Source organism: Stylophora pistillata, chromosome 11 (assembly GCF_964205215.1).
Source record: "Stylophora pistillata chromosome 11, jaStyPist1.2, whole genome shotgun sequence".
In the NCBI taxonomy this organism is placed as follows: domain Eukaryota; kingdom Metazoa; phylum Cnidaria; class Anthozoa; order Scleractinia; family Pocilloporidae; genus Stylophora; species Stylophora pistillata.
In genome coordinates, this window is record NC_142529.1 from 23,634,249 (window position 1) to 23,654,849 (window position 20,601).

Genomic DNA, 20,601 nt, shown 5'->3' on the forward strand with positions numbered 1-20,601 from the left:
CGAGAATCTGTAAAGAAATAACCTAAAATACGCTTGTTAAACTTAAAGATCTTGTATTGAGTCCGTCGTGTAATGATTTTAAAAGATAAACCATACACAGTAATTTGGTAATATTACCAATTATATGGTTTTGAAGTAATATCAAAGCAACAAAAATACTCAGTTCCTGGATCGATTGTTAGCTCAGATGGTAGAGCAATGCATCGTTATCGCAGAGGTCATGGGTTCATATCCCGTACAACCCTAAATTTTTTTCAGGCTGATTTTCGCTACTGCTTAAATAGTATCAGAGCTACGATGATCATCTTGGTTTATTCATCCCCAGTTCAAATACATGATACATTCATAGAAACACAGTCGTTCAGTATATCACTTAGATAACCAAAATACAAACATTTATTTGTGGCACATTATTCCTACCATCTGATAAGAAATCTGCTCCAAATACTTTATCAAGTGCCATATAAGGGAGCCAAAATGTGGCTGTGTAATCAGCCACTCCTCATGCTCTTCCCAAACTTTATTTACATCCGACGTCCGATCTTTGCTCGAATCGCACTTTTTCCAAACTAACTATTTATAGTCAGGGAAAGTTGGACCTTGTTTAGTGCGAGTTTAGATTTGTTGCAGCGAAACCCTACTAACTGCGAGTTGAGATTCCAAAGGTTTTGTTGCAGTGAAACCCTACTAACTGCGCGTTGAGATTCTAAAGGTTTTTTTTTTTTTTTGTTTATCATTATTTTATAGAACATTACAAGCAAATTTACACAACCCGCATATAGCATTAGGTAGTCTTGGCGGGTATTAGTAATAATTAAATAAGTAAATACTACACATTGCAAGCTAAAGAAGTTTAATTACCACAATAAACTAAAGAGATTTTACAATAAACGAAAGAGTATTCATTACTACAATATTATTGGGGTTATAAGCCATGCATCAGTTTACTACATTATAAGCTAAAAGATAAGTACAGTTGTCAGACAAATTAAATACTATAATATTACTAATGAGTTAAAACAAGGCATAATAATCAAACTCATGTAGAGCAGACTGGAAAGTAGAGAGGAGAAAATTGTGATATATAAACGGATGTGAGTGAAGCACTACAGTTATAATTTCCGATAATCATTGGTATTGAATTTCAATATTAGTGAATGGGCGTCAACATAATAGTCGTCAATCCCAAGTATAGTCAAAAGCAACTTCTGAATTTTGCTTTTAAATGCTCTTTTCGTGAGCTTACGCAAGTCAGGGTTAACCTAGCCGTTCGAAAATTGCTTCTAAATATGGTAATGATTCGAATATAGATGCGGCCATTTTGAAGAAAACTTAGTAGCCAGAATTAAGACTGTCACAATTCGGAAACTCATCACGACAGCGTACACCTAAATAACTCCGGACTTTGAATTCATGTATAGTCTTTCAATTCTAATTATCAAAGGATGCGGACTAGGTCATACTGAACTAACTAAACGAAACTGACTGACCAACTAAACTAAATAACGTCCCTTTTGTTGGATAAAAATGTCTATCTCTCCACCCCTCAAAATACCCATGAAAATACAGCGTACACCTAAATAACTTCGGACTTCGAATTCATGTATAGTCTTTAAACTGTAATTTTTAAAGAATGCGGACTAAGTCATATCAAACTGACTAACTAATCGAAACTGACTGACCAACTAAACTAAACGTCACTTGAGTCTTACAGCCAATAACATCACGGCAAAACCAACCGATCACTTCACACGAACTGGAATAAGAACATTCTACTGACAACAATCATTCACTTGACTCTGATGATGACTTCTGCACAGGTTGTCGAAACGTCAGTCACTACCACCGACAGCAGTCCTTCTCAAGACTACACTCACCCGGACGATCAGACTACACCTTCACGTAAACAAAATAATTCACGACAGTTTAAACGTAGGTTCAGTCCTTGAATTTCATGTTTACTTTTTGGAAGGGGAAATGCAAATTCTTATACACCGAATGCAAATATGGCGTCCAATTTGAAATGCCATTGTTCTGGAATGACTAGCCCCTCTCACATGTAATAATCCTTTTGAGTTTCCACGTGAAGACGACGCTAGTCAGTCTAGAACAATGGCAATTCAAATTGGACGCCATATTTGCATTCGGTGTATATGGCTTCTGAACCGTGCAAGTGACTGAATATTTGTCTCACCGAAAGATAGAAAAAATATTTCTTGATGCCATTCGCGAACTTTAAAACCACTGCCAATTAGATCTATTTTAATGAAATGAAATTGAAGTAGGTGTTGCCATCTCCAAACAAAAAAAGATGAAATTCAACGAGTAAACACTATCAAACTATAAGGTTTTTCTGATCACATCAGTACCCAACAGAAGAACATTTACTAGGAAGATTCATTACGATTTTGATAATTGTCTTTAAGACTGCGTCAAGTGTATCTTTCAGTCATTCTAGTTTTTACAAATTTTCGGCGGTAGACATTCCTTGATCAGATATCGGATGATATGGGAATCTGAACCACTTAGGAAAACTACTTTTAAAATGACGTAGACACCTAAATTGATAATTCTGTTTGCTAGAAAAATGTATTGAAGAGACGTTAAAAATATATTGTAATTGATAATTGATTTAATATGCCAGCTATTAAACCAATACAGGACCTATTGATGTCAACAGGTTACAGCTTTATATGGTTTATCATGCCGGATCACGTAGGCAAGAAACCCATTTCGCCTTTTGCGTATACATGTATTTGCAAGCAAATGCCCTTTGGTTAAACGAATCTCCTGATTTTTTTTTTCCAAATAAAATATGAAAATGTCTTTTGTTGTTCATGTCTTCTTGACATATAAAAAAGTTTAACATACTTAATTCATTTGTGTGGAGGTGATAGTTTATCATATCTCGAACGAGACTATCGTTTTAGTTATACACGGATTCTTTTCATCAACAATCTCTAACCGCAATCTTTTTCTTTTTTTATTTGGCTATGGTATTTTTGACTCTGGACGCTATTTGATTGGTTCTTACTGGTGATATATTCAAGGAAAGTCGTGTAGATAACATCAGTGGCAATTTTTTCCTCTTTCTCTCTACACACACACACACATAGACACACGGATGTATGTATATATATATATATATATATATAACTAACTGCAGACAGTACTGTTTCGGCCTTCTGGGCCTCATCAGTGCAGTGCTAATGCTAGGATGGAGGAGAACCAATATGGTCACCCCAAACGATCCAACCTTTGTGGTATCGTCTAAGCCATGCCAGAGTGCTCAAACTAGAGTACACTATATATATATATATATATTAAGAAAGGAAATTCTAAAATCCAGAGCAGTGTTTGTTTAATAAAATGCCAGCTAATGTCAAAAAGTTGCGTCACACTAGCTTTTCCACGACTTGCGTCCACCTTTTCTACTTCAACAGCATTTGACGTTACGTGAGGAAACAATACATCAATGATCACGGAAAATATTTGCGCTTTAGAAGAGACGATAATACATTTTATTACACGACTCGGGCAGTCAGAGGGCCAATAACTAAAATCAACCAATCAAATTGCTCTATTTCCGGCCCAACATTCTCTAAGTATTGGACCGGGCACTGTCCCGAATGGTCCCGAATCATGATACCGCACTTGTGTCCCTTTGAACTTCAGTCGTATAATAAATCTCTTATTAACCAAGCTTGCTTGGGACCGTACTGGAAGAATATCGACCCTAGGTCTTTTTTGTATAGACCTCGCTGCGCTCGGTCCATACTGTCAAGACCTCGGGCCGATATTCTCCCAGTACGGCCCTCGCGCTTGGTTAATAAGATATGTAGTGAGAACACAGGGGGCCCACACAAGCGGCGTGTCGCTTGTGTGGGCCTCCTGTGGTAAGAACAATATATCTTGCCATCTTGCCTCATGACAGACATTTTCAGCCATCTAGTTTGAAAATAATAACTCTCTTAAATTCCTAATTATTTTTGAGGCTTTCCTTTGAGGTTCTTAGTTTATTTCAATATTACTGATAGAAACACGAGATTATAAATACTTGACGATAATGAAGTGTAACGATAATGAAAAGCCAAAATAATGTGAATTCTTATAAATTCGACCATGTCCTACTTAGCTGGATAAGCAGTTATGCAATACGTACAAGAAGATCAAGATAGATCAATTTTGTTTTGGTATACCACTTATATAAGATATTCAGGTCTTCACAGTCATTCATTCAGTTTTTGTCGCGATCCTCATTTCACCCGATATTTGATCAGGGAAATTTGGCCTTCAGTCGGGAATCTGTAACAAAAAAAAAAAAATAGTAAAATAGAAAGACATCAGAATACATTTGTTAGACGTAAAGATATTGGGTCCGTCGTGTAATGATATTACCAGACAAACCATATAATTAATTTAATTATATTTTCAACCATATGGTCCTGATTAAAATGGAGTTTGAGGGAAAAAAGCACTCATTCCGCAATTTACCTTTACGTTTGTTTAACTATACAGCTTTGATAAGTTCAATGATTTTGAAACGCATGGATTTTCTTTTATCTATCTTTTCAGCAGTGATATATTGTCTTCTATATGTATCAAAAGTAAATGGCTTATCAAAGATTTGAGCACATTTGTTTTGTAAACTCGGGTTGTGCGGCAACCAATTTAAACTAACCATTGGGGAATGGAGTGTAAATTACTTTGAAATAGGAAATTCGTTTCGTGTTCTTGTCTTAAGTATGCAATTATTTGACTCACGTGTTTATAACGGACCAACAAAATGACCAGCGCCCAGTTCGCTTGTTAGTTCAGTTGTTGGAGCACTGCACCGGTATCGCAGAGGTCATGGGTTCAAATTCCGCACAAGCCTAAATTGTTTTTTTCAGGCAGATTTTCGCTACTGCTTAAATAGTGTTCATAACGACGACAATCATCTTCATTTATTAATCTGCAGCTCAAATACATTATATATTCATTTATTATCCAACTACACCTAGACGAGTACGAATAACGCCATAGACGACTACAAATATCACGCGGTATTTGTACTCGTCTATTGTAGTACCGGTTAAACTGGTTTTCTCGCATCGCCGCGGCAAGCGAAGAATTGGATTGTAGTTACGGAAAAAAAAGTGGCGGACAATTTCAATCATATTTTCGACGAAGAAGAGTCAGAATGGCTGGCAAATATAGATCCAAGTGTTTCCTAACTCGGAACTGGTCAGCTCAGACGACCACCACAAACCGTTTAATATTATCCAAACTTTAATGATTATTCGATCTAAGAGAAATACATTTGTAATTCGAAATCAGAAAACGTAAATTTAGTCTTAATCTCATGGCAAAATTCAAGAAAACATGACTGGAAACTTACTTCTTTGGCGGGTCGTAAAAACAGGTTTCTCACTTCAGGTTAGCAGATTCGGGTAAGCGAACAGATACAAAAATCGACATCTCTCTCTTACTGATTCTTCTGAAAAACTGGTTTAAATCACGACAAGCTAACACTTTAAATCATTGTGAGGAATTAATGTCAATCACGAGTTGTGTTAATTAAATTATATCTGCCATCAAAGGCAACGCCTATTTACTAAACGAAACACCAAGTTCATTTGATGAATGGAAGGAAGAAATACAGCTCGACGACCAGGAAATTTCTTCTTTTAATGAAGAAAATAGAAACAGTAACACAACAACGCGCGGATTCCGTTCCGCTTTGCATACTTCTGTCAAGCACTCCCCGTAAATAAATATCCGCGAAATTCGCCCGCAGAAACAACAGTTTGGCGTGTTGGATAATAAATTGCTTATTAGACGTTTTGTTGTGTAGTATCGATGAGTATTTTTACTCGTTATTTGTATTTTGACGAGCCCTACGGGCTCGTCAAAATACGACACAACTCGTAAAAATACTCAGCGATACTACACAACAAAACGTCTAATAAGATACATTTATTATCCTGCCACACTCCGTAGAGTACAAATAACGCCCAAGACGAGTACAAATATCAAGTGGTATTTGTACTCCAGAGAACCGGTTGGACAGGCTTTCTCGCATTGCGCAAGCGACTACTTGGAGGCTAAAAAAAAAAAGTTCCAAAAAAAAAATGGCGGACAATTTAAATTATTTCCTTGGAGACGAAGAGTTGGAATGGCCGGCGAATATTGATTCAAGGTTATTAGATAAATCGAACGAAAACAGTTAGATGACAATGAAATTTCATGAATTATTGAAGAAAATAGAAACAGCAACACGACAACGCGCCAATTTCGTGCAGCTTCGCATACTTATGTCACGCACTCCCCGTAAATAAATTTCCGAGAATTTCGCCCGCACTGAAATAAAAATTTGGCGTGTTGGATTAGACGTTTTGGTGTTTCGTATCACTGAATATTTTTACTCGTTATTTGTATTCTGAGTCGCCCTACGGGCTCGTCAAAATACGCCACAACTCGTAAAAATACTCGGCGATACTACACAACAAACGTCTAAGAATCGTTCAGTATACAACTTAGGTAACCAAAATGCAACCATTTATTTGCGTGCAAATTATTCCTGCCATCTGATAGGAAATCTTTTCCAACAGTTTATCCAGGGCCATATAAGAGAGGGCAAAATGTAGCTGTATGATTAGGCATTCCTCATACTCCTCCCAAACTTTGTTCACATCCGCCATTTTTAACACCTCCTCGAGGTTTGTTCGAATCGTACTTTTTCCAACCTAGCTATTGCTAAGGATAGTTCAATCTTGTTAACTGCGAGTTTAGATTTGTTGCAGTGAAACCTTCCTTACCTACTGCATGTTGATATTCCAAAGGTAACCTAACCGTTCGATAATGATATTGCAATTAAATGTGGCAATGATCTGAACTTACATAGATGCCACCATTTTGAAGAAAAATAAGTATCCTAGTCGCTAGCGCAAATCGAAACGGTACAAAAAACAGCTGCTGCTCTTGTTAACGCAAAAAGTCATGTTTTTAATTAAAAAAAAAAAACGCCTCTTTGTTTAGCTTCTAAATGCTCCAATAGATTGCTAAGAAATGAAGCTCCTAAAAGAGCTTTTGATATAGATATGTGTGGGTATGCCAGCTGGCTGATCTTGGCAGATAAAATATTTGTTAATTGAACACTTACCTAAACAACTCCACAAGACTTTTGAAATGAACGTCAATGTAACTTAGTGCTTCCGATGAACTGACTCAACCTCTGAGTACGTTTGCCAAAACAACTAAGAACTTTCGTCCAAAGCAAGGTCAGAAGACAAACTAAGTACTTCCACTTATGGACGTTAGACAAGACCGTCACAACTCGGACACTCATCACGATAGCTTACACCTAAATAACTTTGGACTTTGAATTCATGCATGGCAACCAAATTCTAATTATAAAAGAAAGACTAAATCATACTGAACAGACGAACAAATCGAAACTGATTGATCAACTAAACTAACTAAATTCACTTCCTAACAGTTCAAACGCAGGTTCAATGCTTGAATTTCATTTCTACGTTTTCAGAGAAGAGGAAGTGCAAATTCTTAGATGGCTTCTGAAGCGTACATCTTCTTGATGTCAATGTTTGTTTATTTATACCCCTTGCAGAAAATCTGAACTACAGGTATAGTCAGCAAATTGTATACATGGAAGTAAGCTTAAAAAAAGCAATAGTAAATAATGGATTTTTATACATTTTGCTTTAAATAAGTGGCAAAATTGTTCGTTACAAACTTTCCAAAACGGTCATAATCAGTTTTTGTGCTTTTCACATAACTAGTAGAAGAAGACCTGAGATTGTATTTGTTACTTGGTTGAGCGAGGCGGCTTTTGATAATATTGAAAACAGGGTTTGATGGTGTCAGGGTACGTAAAAGCTTCTTACAAGCTTCTTCGCGCCTATCCGCACGCGTGGCGATCCGAGACGCAGCTAGCGCATCTGCATATGCAAGGTTTGTAGTAGTAGTAAACCTTTCTTTAACCACGGTAATCCCTTCAGAATACTTAAAGTTATATCTGTTATCAATAGGAGCCCTAAATGAAAAACTAACAAAAAGTTTTAAAAATAAATAATAAGAAACTAAGTAACTAAGATTAAAATAGTACATTATAACAATTAAAACTGATTCTTATTTAATAAATAATTATTATACACAACTGAGCCATTATAATAAAAAATTTTCTTGGCGGTCTCAGTTCTTACTGAAGGTAAGTATATAAAATTGCTTCTTTTTTCTCTTGAAATGACTTCCTTATTCAACTTAAAAAAACTTTTTTAAAAACTGTGGTACATTATTATTTAAACACCTCTTCACTAAACCTAAAATATAAGTGTTACGGCGATCTTCTAAACTCTGAAAATTAAGATAGTCGGTGGATGTTTTACCCCATTTAGATTTAACTATAATTTTCGAGACCTGCCTTTACAAAGATTTAAGACTTTCCATATCTGCATTATTGCAGCTGGACCAAACAACATCGCAATAATCAAAAATGGGCAAAATTAATTAATCATACATCTCAAAAGCTGCATGTATAGTGATATTCCTTCTAAGGCGCCCTAAGGCACCAACTCTTTTACCAACCTTAGAAATAACATAACGAACATGGTCTTTCCACGTAAGACCATCGTCAAAAACGATGCCTAAATACTTAAAATCATAAACTCTATTTATTTCACAATCCCCTATTTTGACAACTACTGTGTCAGTAGCCTTAGAAAGCCTAGCATTAGTTCCAAAAATTAGAAACTCTGTTTTTCTTTTGTTGATAAAAAGAAAATTACTGAGATTCCATTTATTCACCTCATCTAGTTCTGCATTCAAAATTTCCTCCAAGATTTTTATGTCCTTACGGGCTGCAAAAACAACAGCATCATCAGCGTATAATAATACATTACATTTTCTGATAGCAGTAGGTAAATCATTGATGAACAGCACAAACAACAATGGTCCAAGGATTGAACCTTGCGGCACACCACAAGCAACATCAAAAGGGTCTGACAGGGAACTTTGGACTGTCACCACTTGTCGTCTATCGGTTCGGAAAAACAATGGCAAGTGCGCTTTTCTTAAGCGAGTAGGTGTATGTTTGTCTCACCGAAAGCTAAATATGATATTCCTTGATATTATTTCTGAAATTTAAAAACCACGTACTGACCTTATGGGCATGTTATGTGCTAATCAAATCAATTTTAATGAAATGAAATTGAAGTAAGTGTTGTCATCTACAAAAACAAAAAATGATAATAAAAACAAAAATTGAACCTTAAGGAAAAGCTATTCTGAAAAAGATAAAGAATTTCAACGAGTAAACACAATCAATCTATATGGTTTCTCTGATAGCACCATTACGCGACAGAAGAACATTGAGTGAGACGACTTAGTGCGATTTTTCATCTGTCTTTAAGAGCAACAAGTGTATCCCTTAGACTATGTTTTTACCGATTTTCAGCGGTATACATTCCCTGATCAGATATTGAGTGATATGGGGATCTGAATACAGGCGTTGCATGCGCGAGAAGACAGTACATATCGCGTATTTCAAAGTCCTCTCATGTGTAATTTTATTGTAAGAAACACAAATTGTTATTTGGTTTCAGAAGCGAACATTTGCTCTAGTGAGTGGTTGTATGTTTGTCTCACTGAAGAAAAACAAAATATTTCTTGAAGTCAGTCGTGGTCAGTTTAAAGCCTCTGATATGGCCATGGTGGTGTTTATCAAATGCTTTTAATGAAACACAATTACAGCAATGCGAGCAAAATGAAAGAAAAAACGAGCAAATATCTTAAGCCCTATAGTTCATCTGATAACATGCATCATTACAGGAAAGACGAACGTTTATGGAGAACATTAAGGTAATAAGTGTTTCCATTTTTTTCACAGATTTTCTTGGGTTTACTTTCTTCAAAGCCCTTATATGAATCAAATATGTGTTAAGCTAAATAGGGCATTCTTGAGTTTATTTTTTACAGATTTTCAAGGGTCTACATTGCATGATCAGATATCGGGTGATGAGGGGATCTCAATACAAGGAAGCAATACGTATTTCCTATTCCAAAGTAATTTTCATTCCATCCAAATTTGTTGTTGTACAACCCATACTTACAAAACAAATTTTCTCAAATCTTTCATAGCTGGCCTGCTAATCTTCGCTATATATAGAAAAAAAGTATCGCTGTTGAATAGACGAATAAAAGAAAATTCATGAGTTTTACAATCATTTAACTGATCAAAGCTGCAAAAATGAACAAACAAAGACGTTAATTGCAGAATAAGTGCTTCCTATTTCTCAAAATCCGGTTTTCAAAAAAAAATATATGATTGTAAATATAATCAAACTGTATGGTTTATCTGTTTAAAGTATTACACGACAGACCCAATATCTTTAAGCCTTACAAGTGTATACTTAAGTCTATTTTTTACAGATTTCTGAGGGTCTAGATTTTATCATCAGACATCGTGTGAAATGAGGATCAAGCCCAAAAAATAGATTTTAATATCACCCAGAAGGGAATACATATGTTTAACTATGCAGCTTTGATAAGTTAAATGATTATAAAACGCATGGATTTTTCTTCATCTTTCTTTTCAGTAGTGACATATCGTTTTCTGTATGTACCAAAAGTAAATGGCTCATTAAAGAATTGAGCACATTTTTTGTAAAAATAGGTTGTGCGGCAACAAATTTAAACTAACAATTGGGGGATGGAGTGTAAATTACTTTGAAATGGAAAAGATGCATTGCTTTCTAGTCTTAACTATCAAGTGCAATATTTCACTCACGTGTTTACAATGGGCCAACAAAAGGAGCAGCTCTCAGTTCGCTTGTTGGTGGAGCAGTGCACCGGTATCGCAGAGGTCATGGGTTTAAATCCTGTACAAGCTTAATAAATTTTTTCAGGTTTTTTTTTCTCTTCTCTCTTCTGCTCGAAAATTGTTCATAACTGCGATGATCACTTTTATTCTTTAAGCTGCACTTCAAATATATCATATTCATGTATTTACAGTCGTTCTATATGTCCCTTAGATAGCCAAAATACAACCATTTATTTGCGTGAACATCATTCCTACCATCTGATAAGAAATTCTACACCAATACTTCATAAAGTGTCATATAAGGAAGCACAATACGTGGCTGGGTAGTCAGCCAATTTTCATGTTCCCCCAAACTTTACTTACATCCACCATTTTGAACACCTCCACGATGTTTGTTCGAATCGCACTTTTTCCAACCTAGTTATTATATAGTTAAGGATAGTTAAACCTTCTCTAGCGCGAGTTTAGATTTGTTGCAATAAAACCTTACCTCCTCCGTGTTGAGATTCCAGGGGTAACCTAATCGTTCGAAAATTGCAATTAAATTTGGTAATGATCTGAACATAGATGCCACCAAATCTAAACGGTACAAAAAAAAAACAGCTGCTGCTTTTGTTGGCGTAAAAAAATAATATTTTTAAGCTAAAAATGCCTTTTTGTTTACCTTCTAAATGCTCCAACAGACTGCCAAGAGATGAAAGGAAGGAAAAAGATGTAGGTTATTTTTTAGTACGTTATCCAAATGTCGGGTACCGAGGGACTCTCGAATTTGACGGTTCTCCAAAACACAATTTTACCAAGATCCAACTTCACCCCATTCTGTGTAACTCTGGTCAATCTCCTAGACACTCACACTTTGGTTCTCACTACATGTTTCTCAATGAATAATGCTGCTAAACACTCGCTTCAACTACGAAATTGTGTCTCTACTCTTCTGTGTATTGTCTACATTCTTCTCTACTAAGAAAGCTCCATAAAAAGCTTTTAAGATAGATATGTGTGGGTATGCCAGCTGGCCGATCTTGGCAGATGAAACATTTGTTGTTAAAACACTTACCTAAACAACTCCACAATACTTTTGAAATGTACGTCGATCTACTCAGTGCTTCCGATGAACTGATTCAACTTCTGACTGCGTTTGCCAAAAAAATTAAGAACTTCCGTCCGAAGCAAGGTCAGAAGACAAACTAAGTACTTCCACTTATGGAAGACAAGACCGTCGCAACTTGGAAACTCATCACTATAGCTCACTCCTAAGTAACTTCGGACTTTCAATTTATGCATAGCAACCAAATTCTAACTATAAAAGAATTACTAAATCCTACTGAAAAGACTAACTAATCTAAACTGACTGACCAACTAAATTAGCTAGATTCCCTTCATAACAGTTTAAACGCAAGTTCAGTGCTTGAATTTCATTTTTACGTGTTAGAAGAGGAAGTGCAAATTCTCATATGGCTTCTGAAGCGTACATCTTAAGCCAGTAGGTGTATGTTTGTCTCACCGACAGATACATAAAATATTCCTTTATATCATTTCTGAGATTTAAAATCCACTGATCATATGGGCATGGTATATGCTAATCAAATCTATTTTAATGAAATGAAATTGCAGTAAGCGTTGTCATCTGCAAAAACAAAAAATTATAATATAAACAAAAATTGAACATTAAGGAAAAGCTATTCTGGAGAAGATAAAGAACTTCAAAGGGTTAACACAATCAATCTAGTTGGTTTCTCCGATAACATCAATACACGACAGAAGAACATTAAATGGGACGACTCGGTGCGATTTTCGTGAGTCTTTAAGAGCAACAAGTGTATCCCTTAGACTGAATATATCAACAAAGTTGAAATGGTAAATTGGCCACCGTTGCGATTATAAAAGCTGACGTTTAGAGCGTTAGCCCTTCGTTTCGAGCGTTAGCCATTCGCTCCGACGAAGGGCTAACGCCCGAAACGTCAGCTTTTATCATCGTAACGGTGGCCAACTTACCATTTCAATTTTGTTGATATATTCAAATTATTTCGTTATCCCCACCGACGCAGCCCCAAACAGTTTCTTTAGAAACTATCAGCCTTTATTCATATCCCTTAGACTATTTTTTCACCAATTTTCAGCGGTATGCATTCTCTGATTCAATATCGAGTATTGCCTATTTCAAAGTCATCTCAGGTGAAATTTGACTGGAAGAAACACAAATTGTTATTTGGCTTCTGGAGCGAACACCTCCTCTAGTGAGTGGGTGTAAAGTGTTTGTCTCACCGATGGAAAACAAAATCTTTCCTAAAGTCAATTATGGTCTTTAAAGCCTCTGAAATGGCCATGACGTTGTTAATCGACTGTTTGTTAATGAAATAAAATTGTAGTAAAATAAGCAAAATGAAAAAAACTTAAACCTTAAAGAATTCATATGGAAATCATTTTGAATTCAAATGAGTAAATATTTTAAGCCATATAACTCATCTCATAACACGCTTCGTTACAGGAAAGACGAACATTTAGGGAGAACATCAAAGTAACAAGTATATTCTAATTTTTTTTTTTTTAACAGATTTTCTTCGGTTTCCATTCGTTAAAGCCTCTGATCTGTGCCAATATGTGTTAAGGTAAATAGGGCATTCTTGAGTTTATATTTTACAGATTGTCAAGGGTCTACTTCGCATGATCAGATATCGGGAGATATGGGGATCTCAATACAAGGAAGAAATACGCATTTCCTATTTCATAGTAATTTACATTCCATTCAAATTTGTTGTTGTACAACCCATGCTTATCTTTGCTATATATAGAAAAAAGTATCGCTGCTGAATAGATGAATAATAGAAATTCATGAGTTTTACAACTATTTAACTCGACAAAGCTGCAAAGTTGACCAATATTGTAAATTGCAGAGTAAGTGCTTCTTCATTCTTAAAAAATTGTTTTCAAAAAAAAAATTTAAGATTGCATATAATATCAAACTATATGGTCTGTCTCTTAAAATCATTACACAACGGACCCAATATCTTTAAGCATTACAAGTGTATACTTTAGTCTATTTTTTACAAATTTCTGAGGGTCTACACTTCATGATCAGATATCGAGTGAAATGAGGATCGGACTCAAAATAAAGATTTTAATATCACCCAGAATGGGGCACATAAAAGCAGTGAGCTTTGGGGCTTCTTGCATTTTAGAGGTAAAGTTCCAACGGAGAGGTCAAAATGAAGACATCTCTTACTTTGGCTTTGTTTGCCTTTGTACTCGCTGTTGGCTTGTCAGTCGCGGTACCTGAAAATGAGTTTGCCGAGATAGCAGATGAATTTGAAGCAGAAAAACTTCGGGGGTAAGTAGGATCACGAAAATTAGCTATAAATGATACATAGAACAACAAAGTAGATTTCATTAAGATGCCACATTTTCCGAGTTTCTCCTGTTTCTCCGCGAAGAAGAATAGCAAACTAGATTGTGGTGAGACCTGGCAATTCCTTGGAAGACAATTTATTTAGCTAGCATAGGGGAAGCTGAGATTTATAAAACAGTTTGTCTAAAAATATTCTGGAATCAAAATTTAAGTTTTTAAATAAATTGTTATTCTTCTGAAAGTGAATTATGCTTTAAACTTTTTGGCAACTTTAGAGTGAAGCAGTATAAATGGTTTTATGATCTTTCTTTTTTTCATTTATGCTTTAGCGGATACGACATGAAAGCGAACGAGGGAGAGTTCGACGAGGAAGACCTAGAGGACGAGGATATGGTAATCCCTGCAATGTACGTCGTGGAAGAGAAAATTATTCTGATTACTTTAGCAAGACTGACAGTGTTGGAAACTTGCACAGTCAAATGTTCCGAGTGGGAAGTCTCAGCGAAAATTTAAAATTAGTGAATTTTAACTAGTCAATCAACACTCAGTTTCTCCAGATAACTGAGGAGAATTTGTTGCATTTGTTGTGACATCTGCAAATGGTTAGATGTTGTAGTCTTCTCGGATAAGGATGATAAAACTTCTCCTGAGTCTTCTCTGTAATGGTTAGCAAGAACCTACACATTTCTTGCCATGATGGGGAACATAACTCCCGGTGTTGTATTGTGGTCTGACTTTGTTATTGATTATGCAGGCCCCCATTTAAACCAGCTTTGATAAATATCCATGCAATTCGTTGACGGTTATCTTTTGCAATCTTTTTTCTTTCACCCAGTGAAAATGATATGGTAACCGAAGACGAGCAGTTTGACGAAAGAGCATTCGACAATGACGATGATGGAGACGACGTTAGTGACGAAGATGACGTAAGCGCAGTAGAAAAGTCAGCTGACCCCATTCGCTTTAGACGCGTTACACGCAGATTGGGACGTAGAGTCAGACGTCTTATTCGTCGTCGTCGTCCTCGGCCATTTCGTCGTGTTCGTCGCATAATTCGTCGTGTTCGTCGTCGATTTCGTCCTTTTCGCGGTTAACAAAGACCATTTAAGTGAAGGTGAGTGGAAATAAGAAATAGGACGTGCAGCTGGTTTTGTCTCTTTTAGTGATGTTAGCAAGGGCAAAGCAACTGAGAATATACGCACATACCCAAATTCTTACGCCAAGATCCCATGATCTAGAAAATGCATCACATTTACAAGTTGATCTGCGAAAAGCGTCTGTTATTTTAATTAATCGGCTAAGTTGCGTTCCTGAAATTACTTAATACTTACTTTTTTCTTGTTTAGATCGTTTCTTCATCATTCCTTCCTGAAGTAAAATTGTAAAGGTCTTCAAAATGAAGAGACCCTTTGCATCTTTGTTGTACAGCTATTGGAAGATAAAATATATAATAAAACTGCATATTACTTAAGCGGATAAGTAACAAACTGGCAAAGGCAGAAAAATTTCACAGGACAACATCATGGTGTTCTTCCTTGCAGTCGCGCTTTGCGTGACTAAATTAAATGACAGCTATGTAGGAGATTAACGGAATTGTAACTCTTAACCACGAAAGAAAAATAATATCTTAAAGGCTTTGAGCATTCGTCGCACAGACACCGGTCAAGCTGCACTAAAATGGGCTTTGACGCCACACGTGAATCTTTTGACCACCTCGAAGAGTGACTAGAATCTAAACTCTCCTTACAATATCACCCCTGAGTCAGTTATAAAGGTCACGAGAATAAAGAGAGTTATCACCGACTAAAGAAGCTCTTCATTGTTAAACAAATTGTCCTTGTCAGCACCTTAGGAAATGCGTCATGATGGACAGCATGGAGAGTATAAATATTGATGTTGGGTGTTAAGGGTTAACGAGTGACCATTATTGCAACTGTTGTTTGATTATTCTCTTCCTCCACAGGCCTTGATGAATGCTAACCGTCAAAATGCATGAATGGAGAACTTGGGACAGCGGTAAAACAGCTCTTTACGCTAAAGAATATTGTGATACTTCTAGAATGCAAAAGTCCAGCTGCTGTCAAAATATAATTGAAGGGAAATAATAGCCGACGAAAAAATTGTGATTTGCTTTAAGCTCGCGTGGATTTGATAAAAATAAACCAAGTTCACAAATACCTGGCTCTGTTGTTGTTTTTCTTTGATTTGTTCACTTCAATTTTTTTTTGTTTGTTTGTTTCAGTCGAGGTAACTTCTTTTTAGTCAGTTTCTCTTTTTGATTTAGTTTTTTTGGTTCTCTCTATTCGAGAGTTTTTTCCCATGCTGGAATTTCACTAGAATGAAATAAGGTTGCTCGAGATAATTAACAAACAGAGAAGCCTTGGCTGTGCTCTGTTCTGTTGTAAAGCGCGGAGGAAACGCCGGCTTAAGTACAAAAGAAGTGTAGGGAGGAACACGAGATGTGGGGAAGTGTTTCTCCCTAGTGCTTGAGTGCTCTAGCCGCTTCCTAAGCCCAAGGCGAGTGTTTCAATTTATAAGCTTTCTGAGAGTTTCTGAGGGTGTTATCCCAGCATTTTAAATGGCTTTATCACGCTGTAGAGTCCGAAAAAAATAAATGATATTGCTTTTAGGACAAAAGTAACACAGGAACATGAAGATTGCTCGGGATGCCGTAAAACTGGGCTGTAGGCGCTCGATATACTGAATCCACGACTCCCTTGTTTCGCCAAATTCACTTATTTTCACACAGGGTGCCATTCCGATGCGAAATTACCGGTTTATACTCGTCACTCAGCAAAACCCCACTGTAAAAATCCCTTAGATATATATATATATATATATATATATACCAGTCACGATGGAGGAATGCAGTCACGGAAAGTCACGCACCTACAAAAGCTGATAGCACAGGTTTCTGAATCAACTGGACCAAAGTTTTAGTTATATTAGTTAAAATAGAAAGAATGAGAAAGGTTGTCGTCATTGATATTGTGGACACAAAAACAGCGAAAAAAAAAGTCTAATATTTCCTCATGACTGGGTTGATCAGTCGGTAATTACTCTCCTGGTTTATTAATTTTGGGATAGAAACCAAGAATTGGTGAAGAAAACACCTGGTTTGGTCCCCCAATAGCTATGAATCGTGGTAAATATATCTAAATTGTAATTTATCAGAAACTTCTATATTTCTCAAACAATATCCGGATATTAGTGAAAAGTCTATGTCCGATAAAAATTGTTGCTGCCTCTTTGACGTTTGAATAGTTAATGGTTCGACATTATCATGAAACTTACGTCTATTGCATTTAAGAGCGTGTCTCTGTAATTTCCGACCACTGGAAATTGGTTCAAAAATAAATCTTGCCTTAAGCTTGGCATGTGAATAAGGAAACCATTGCCTATCATCGGAACAAAAGTGGTTTCCTTATTCACATGCCAAGCTTAAGGCAAGATTTATTTTTGAACCAATTTCCAGTGGTCGGAAATTTTCCATAGTTTCATGACAATGTCGAACTATGAAACATCACACATCAAAGAGACAACGAAATTAATTCCAATTCCTGGGTCAATTCCAAGACTTTGGGTATTATTAGCAACTGATCAACCTAAGAATGAGGAGAAATTGGAGTTGATTTTTTTATGTAAGTTCTAATTTCCACCATAGAGTATTGCTGTAGTGAGTATTAATTGGTTTTCCTGTTGTTAAACGCAATAGACGAAAGTTTATCACGAACTGATTAACCCAGTTGTGAGGATATTTGACTTTTTTTTGTTGCCGTTCTCGTGTCCACAAAATTAATGACAACGATCTTCCTCATTCTTTCTATTTTAACTATTACTGCTAACACTTTAATGCTTTTTGCATCGACTTGTAAATGTGATGCATTTTCTATATCATGGGATCATGGCGTAAGAACTTGGGTGCGTGCATATGTTGTCGCTTTGCCCTTGCTAGTAACACTAAAAGAGACAAAACCAGCTGCACGCCCTATCTCTTATTTGAACTCGCCTTCACTTAAATGGTCTTCGTTAACCGCGACGAACACGACGAATTAGACCACGAATTGGACGACGAACACGACGAATACGAAGAATAATTAATGCGTCTGACTCTACGCCCTATTCTGCGTCTAAAGCGTCTAAGGTGAATGGGGCCAGCTGACTTTTCTATCGCTCTTACGTCATCTTCGTCACTAATTTCGTCTCCATCGTCGTCATTGTCGAATGCTCTTTCGTCAAACTGCTCGTCTTCGGTTGCCATATCGCTTTCACAGGGTGTAGAAAAAAGATTGCAAAAGATAACCGTGAACGAATTGCATGGATGTTTATCAAAGCTAGTTTAAATGGGGACCTGCGTAATCAATAACCACAACACTGGGAGCTACGTTACAAATCCCTGCTAACCATTACAAAGAAGACTCGGGAGACGTTTTATCATCCCTATCCGAGAAGACTAGAACGTCTAACCATTTGCAGATGTCACAACAAATGCAACAAATTTTCCTCAGTTATCTCGAGAAACTGAGTGTTGGTTGGTAAGTTAAATTCACTAATTCAAAGTTTTGGCTGAGACTTCCCATTCAGAACTTTTGTCTGCGCAAGTTTCCAAGACTGTCAGTCTTGCTTTAGTAATCAGAATAATTTTCTCTTCCTCGACGTACCTTGTAGGGATTGCCATATCCTCGTCCTCTAGGTCTTCCTCGTCGAACTCTCCATCGTTCGCTTTCATGTCGTATCCACTGAAACTTAAACGAAAAAGAAATAAAACCATTTCTACAGCTACACTATAAAGTTGCCACAAAGTTCAAAGCACAATTCACTTTCAGAAAAATAAAAATCTATCTTAAGACTTGAGTTAACTTTTGATTCCAGAATTTCTTTAGAGAAAATGTTTTATAATTCTCAGCTCCCCCCTACGCTAGCTGAAGAGATTGTCTACCGTGGAACTGCCAGTTCTCACAATAATCCATTTTCCTATTCTTCTTCCCGGAGAAACAGCAGAAACTCAGAAAATGTGGCACCTTTATGAATTCCACTTTGTTGCTTTATTTATCATCAATAGTTATTTTTCTTTATCCAACTTACCCCCGAAGTTTTTCTGCTTCAAATTCATCTCCTCTATCGGCCAATTCATTTTCAGTTACCGCGACTGAAAAGCTAACAGCTAGTATAAAGCCAAACAAAGCCAAAACAAGAGATTTCTTCAGTTTGACCTCTCCGTTGGAACTTCGGTTCTCAACTGCAACAAGCCCTAAAGCTCACTGCTTTTATGTATCCCATTCTGGGTGATATTACAATTTATATTTTGGGTGCGATCCTCATTTCACACGATATGTGATCATAAAATATACACCCTCGGAAATCTGTAAAAGTAAACTAAAGTATACACTTTTAAGGCCTAAAGATATTAAGTCCGTTGTATAACGATTTTAGCAGATAAACCATACAGTTTGATAATATTTACAATCATGTTGTAGGAAGTAGACAACTTTTTTGTAAGACATGTTTCGGCATGCATATGCCATCTTCAGTCAATGAGTAACTGAATGTGAACAATTATATAGTGTACTAATTACAACGTGACATTAAACATCAAAGGTGTAAACTAGAACGCTAGAAAAGTGTTATAATGCTGTAGTTGTTTGTTAAGTTCAGGTTTGATCTTATTTATATAAAAGGCTTCTTTGAGTTTTAAATCAATTGAGTTGTTGGCAGAATCCAGAATACTAAAACAAGAAGTTTGCATTAATAATACACCTCAGGGCCAGATCTTGCTGTTTGGCTGCAAAGTGCCTTCTCACTTTATCCGCTAGCCCTTGTTCCTCCGTTTGACAAAAGTTAGTGTCGCAAACAGAACCTTTGCCTCGTTTATGACCACAAAGAATTCTGTGAAATTCCACCACAACTCCAGAAGGGAACACCTCACATTTCCATTTTGACAAATTATTAGAATCAGGACACAGGCTTAATTGACATCGATATCGCGGCCACACCCTTCCACAGGACTTAGGGTGAATGACACACATTTACTTTCTATCAGTTCCTCTTTGTTCCTTATCGTCTTGATACCAATTTGTTCTAAAGGTCCTTCCAGATTAAGCTGATCAGCAAGTTCACTATCAATGAGAGTGTCGGCACAGCCGTTGTCCAAAAACGCATAGGTAGAAAGGGAAGCACCATTCTCTGTGGTGACAGTTACTGGTAGCACATTTGGCAAGACTTGAGCTCTTTCGGTGCTTATGCCATTTGCACGAGATTACTATTTGATGGATGTCCTCCCGAGGGGTGGGCTGTTGTCTTGCGTTCCATACATGAGCCTCTGGCTCGGGTTATATGGGTAACCATGCCCCACGTAAAGACATTAAACTTTTGATTACTTACTTTGATTACTTTGAAGCGATCATTCCTCAATAAATTCGGGTAAAGGGACTATCTT

The 20,601-nt window shown here is 36.6% G+C and overlaps 1 protein-coding gene and 1 long non-coding RNA gene across 2 annotated transcripts; one reads left to right on the forward strand and one right to left on the reverse strand.

Moving 5' to 3' along the window:
- Window positions 1-9,211: 9,211 nt before the first annotated feature.
- Window positions 9,212-11,862, reverse strand: LOC148720706 (uncharacterized). The gene is made up of 3 exons (XR_015993306.1): window positions 11,484-11,862; window positions 10,110-10,178; window positions 9,212-9,227 (listed from the first exon to the last, which is right to left on the reverse strand). It is a non-coding gene; the product is annotated as an uncharacterized LOC148720706 (long non-coding RNA).
- Window positions 11,863-13,982: 2,120 nt separating this feature from the next.
- On the forward strand, window positions 13,983-16,342 carry LOC111342906 (uncharacterized). Its single transcript, XM_022950031.2, has 4 exons — window positions 13,983-14,147; window positions 14,495-14,572; window positions 15,001-15,279; window positions 16,129-16,342. Exons 1-3 carry the CDS (start codon window positions 14,026-14,028, stop codon window positions 15,257-15,259), a joined length of 459 nt encoding a protein of 152 aa, XP_022805766.2. The 5' UTR covers window positions 13,983-14,025; the 3' UTR covers window positions 15,260-15,279; window positions 16,129-16,342.
- The last annotated feature ends 4,259 nt before the right edge of the window (window positions 16,343-20,601 follow it).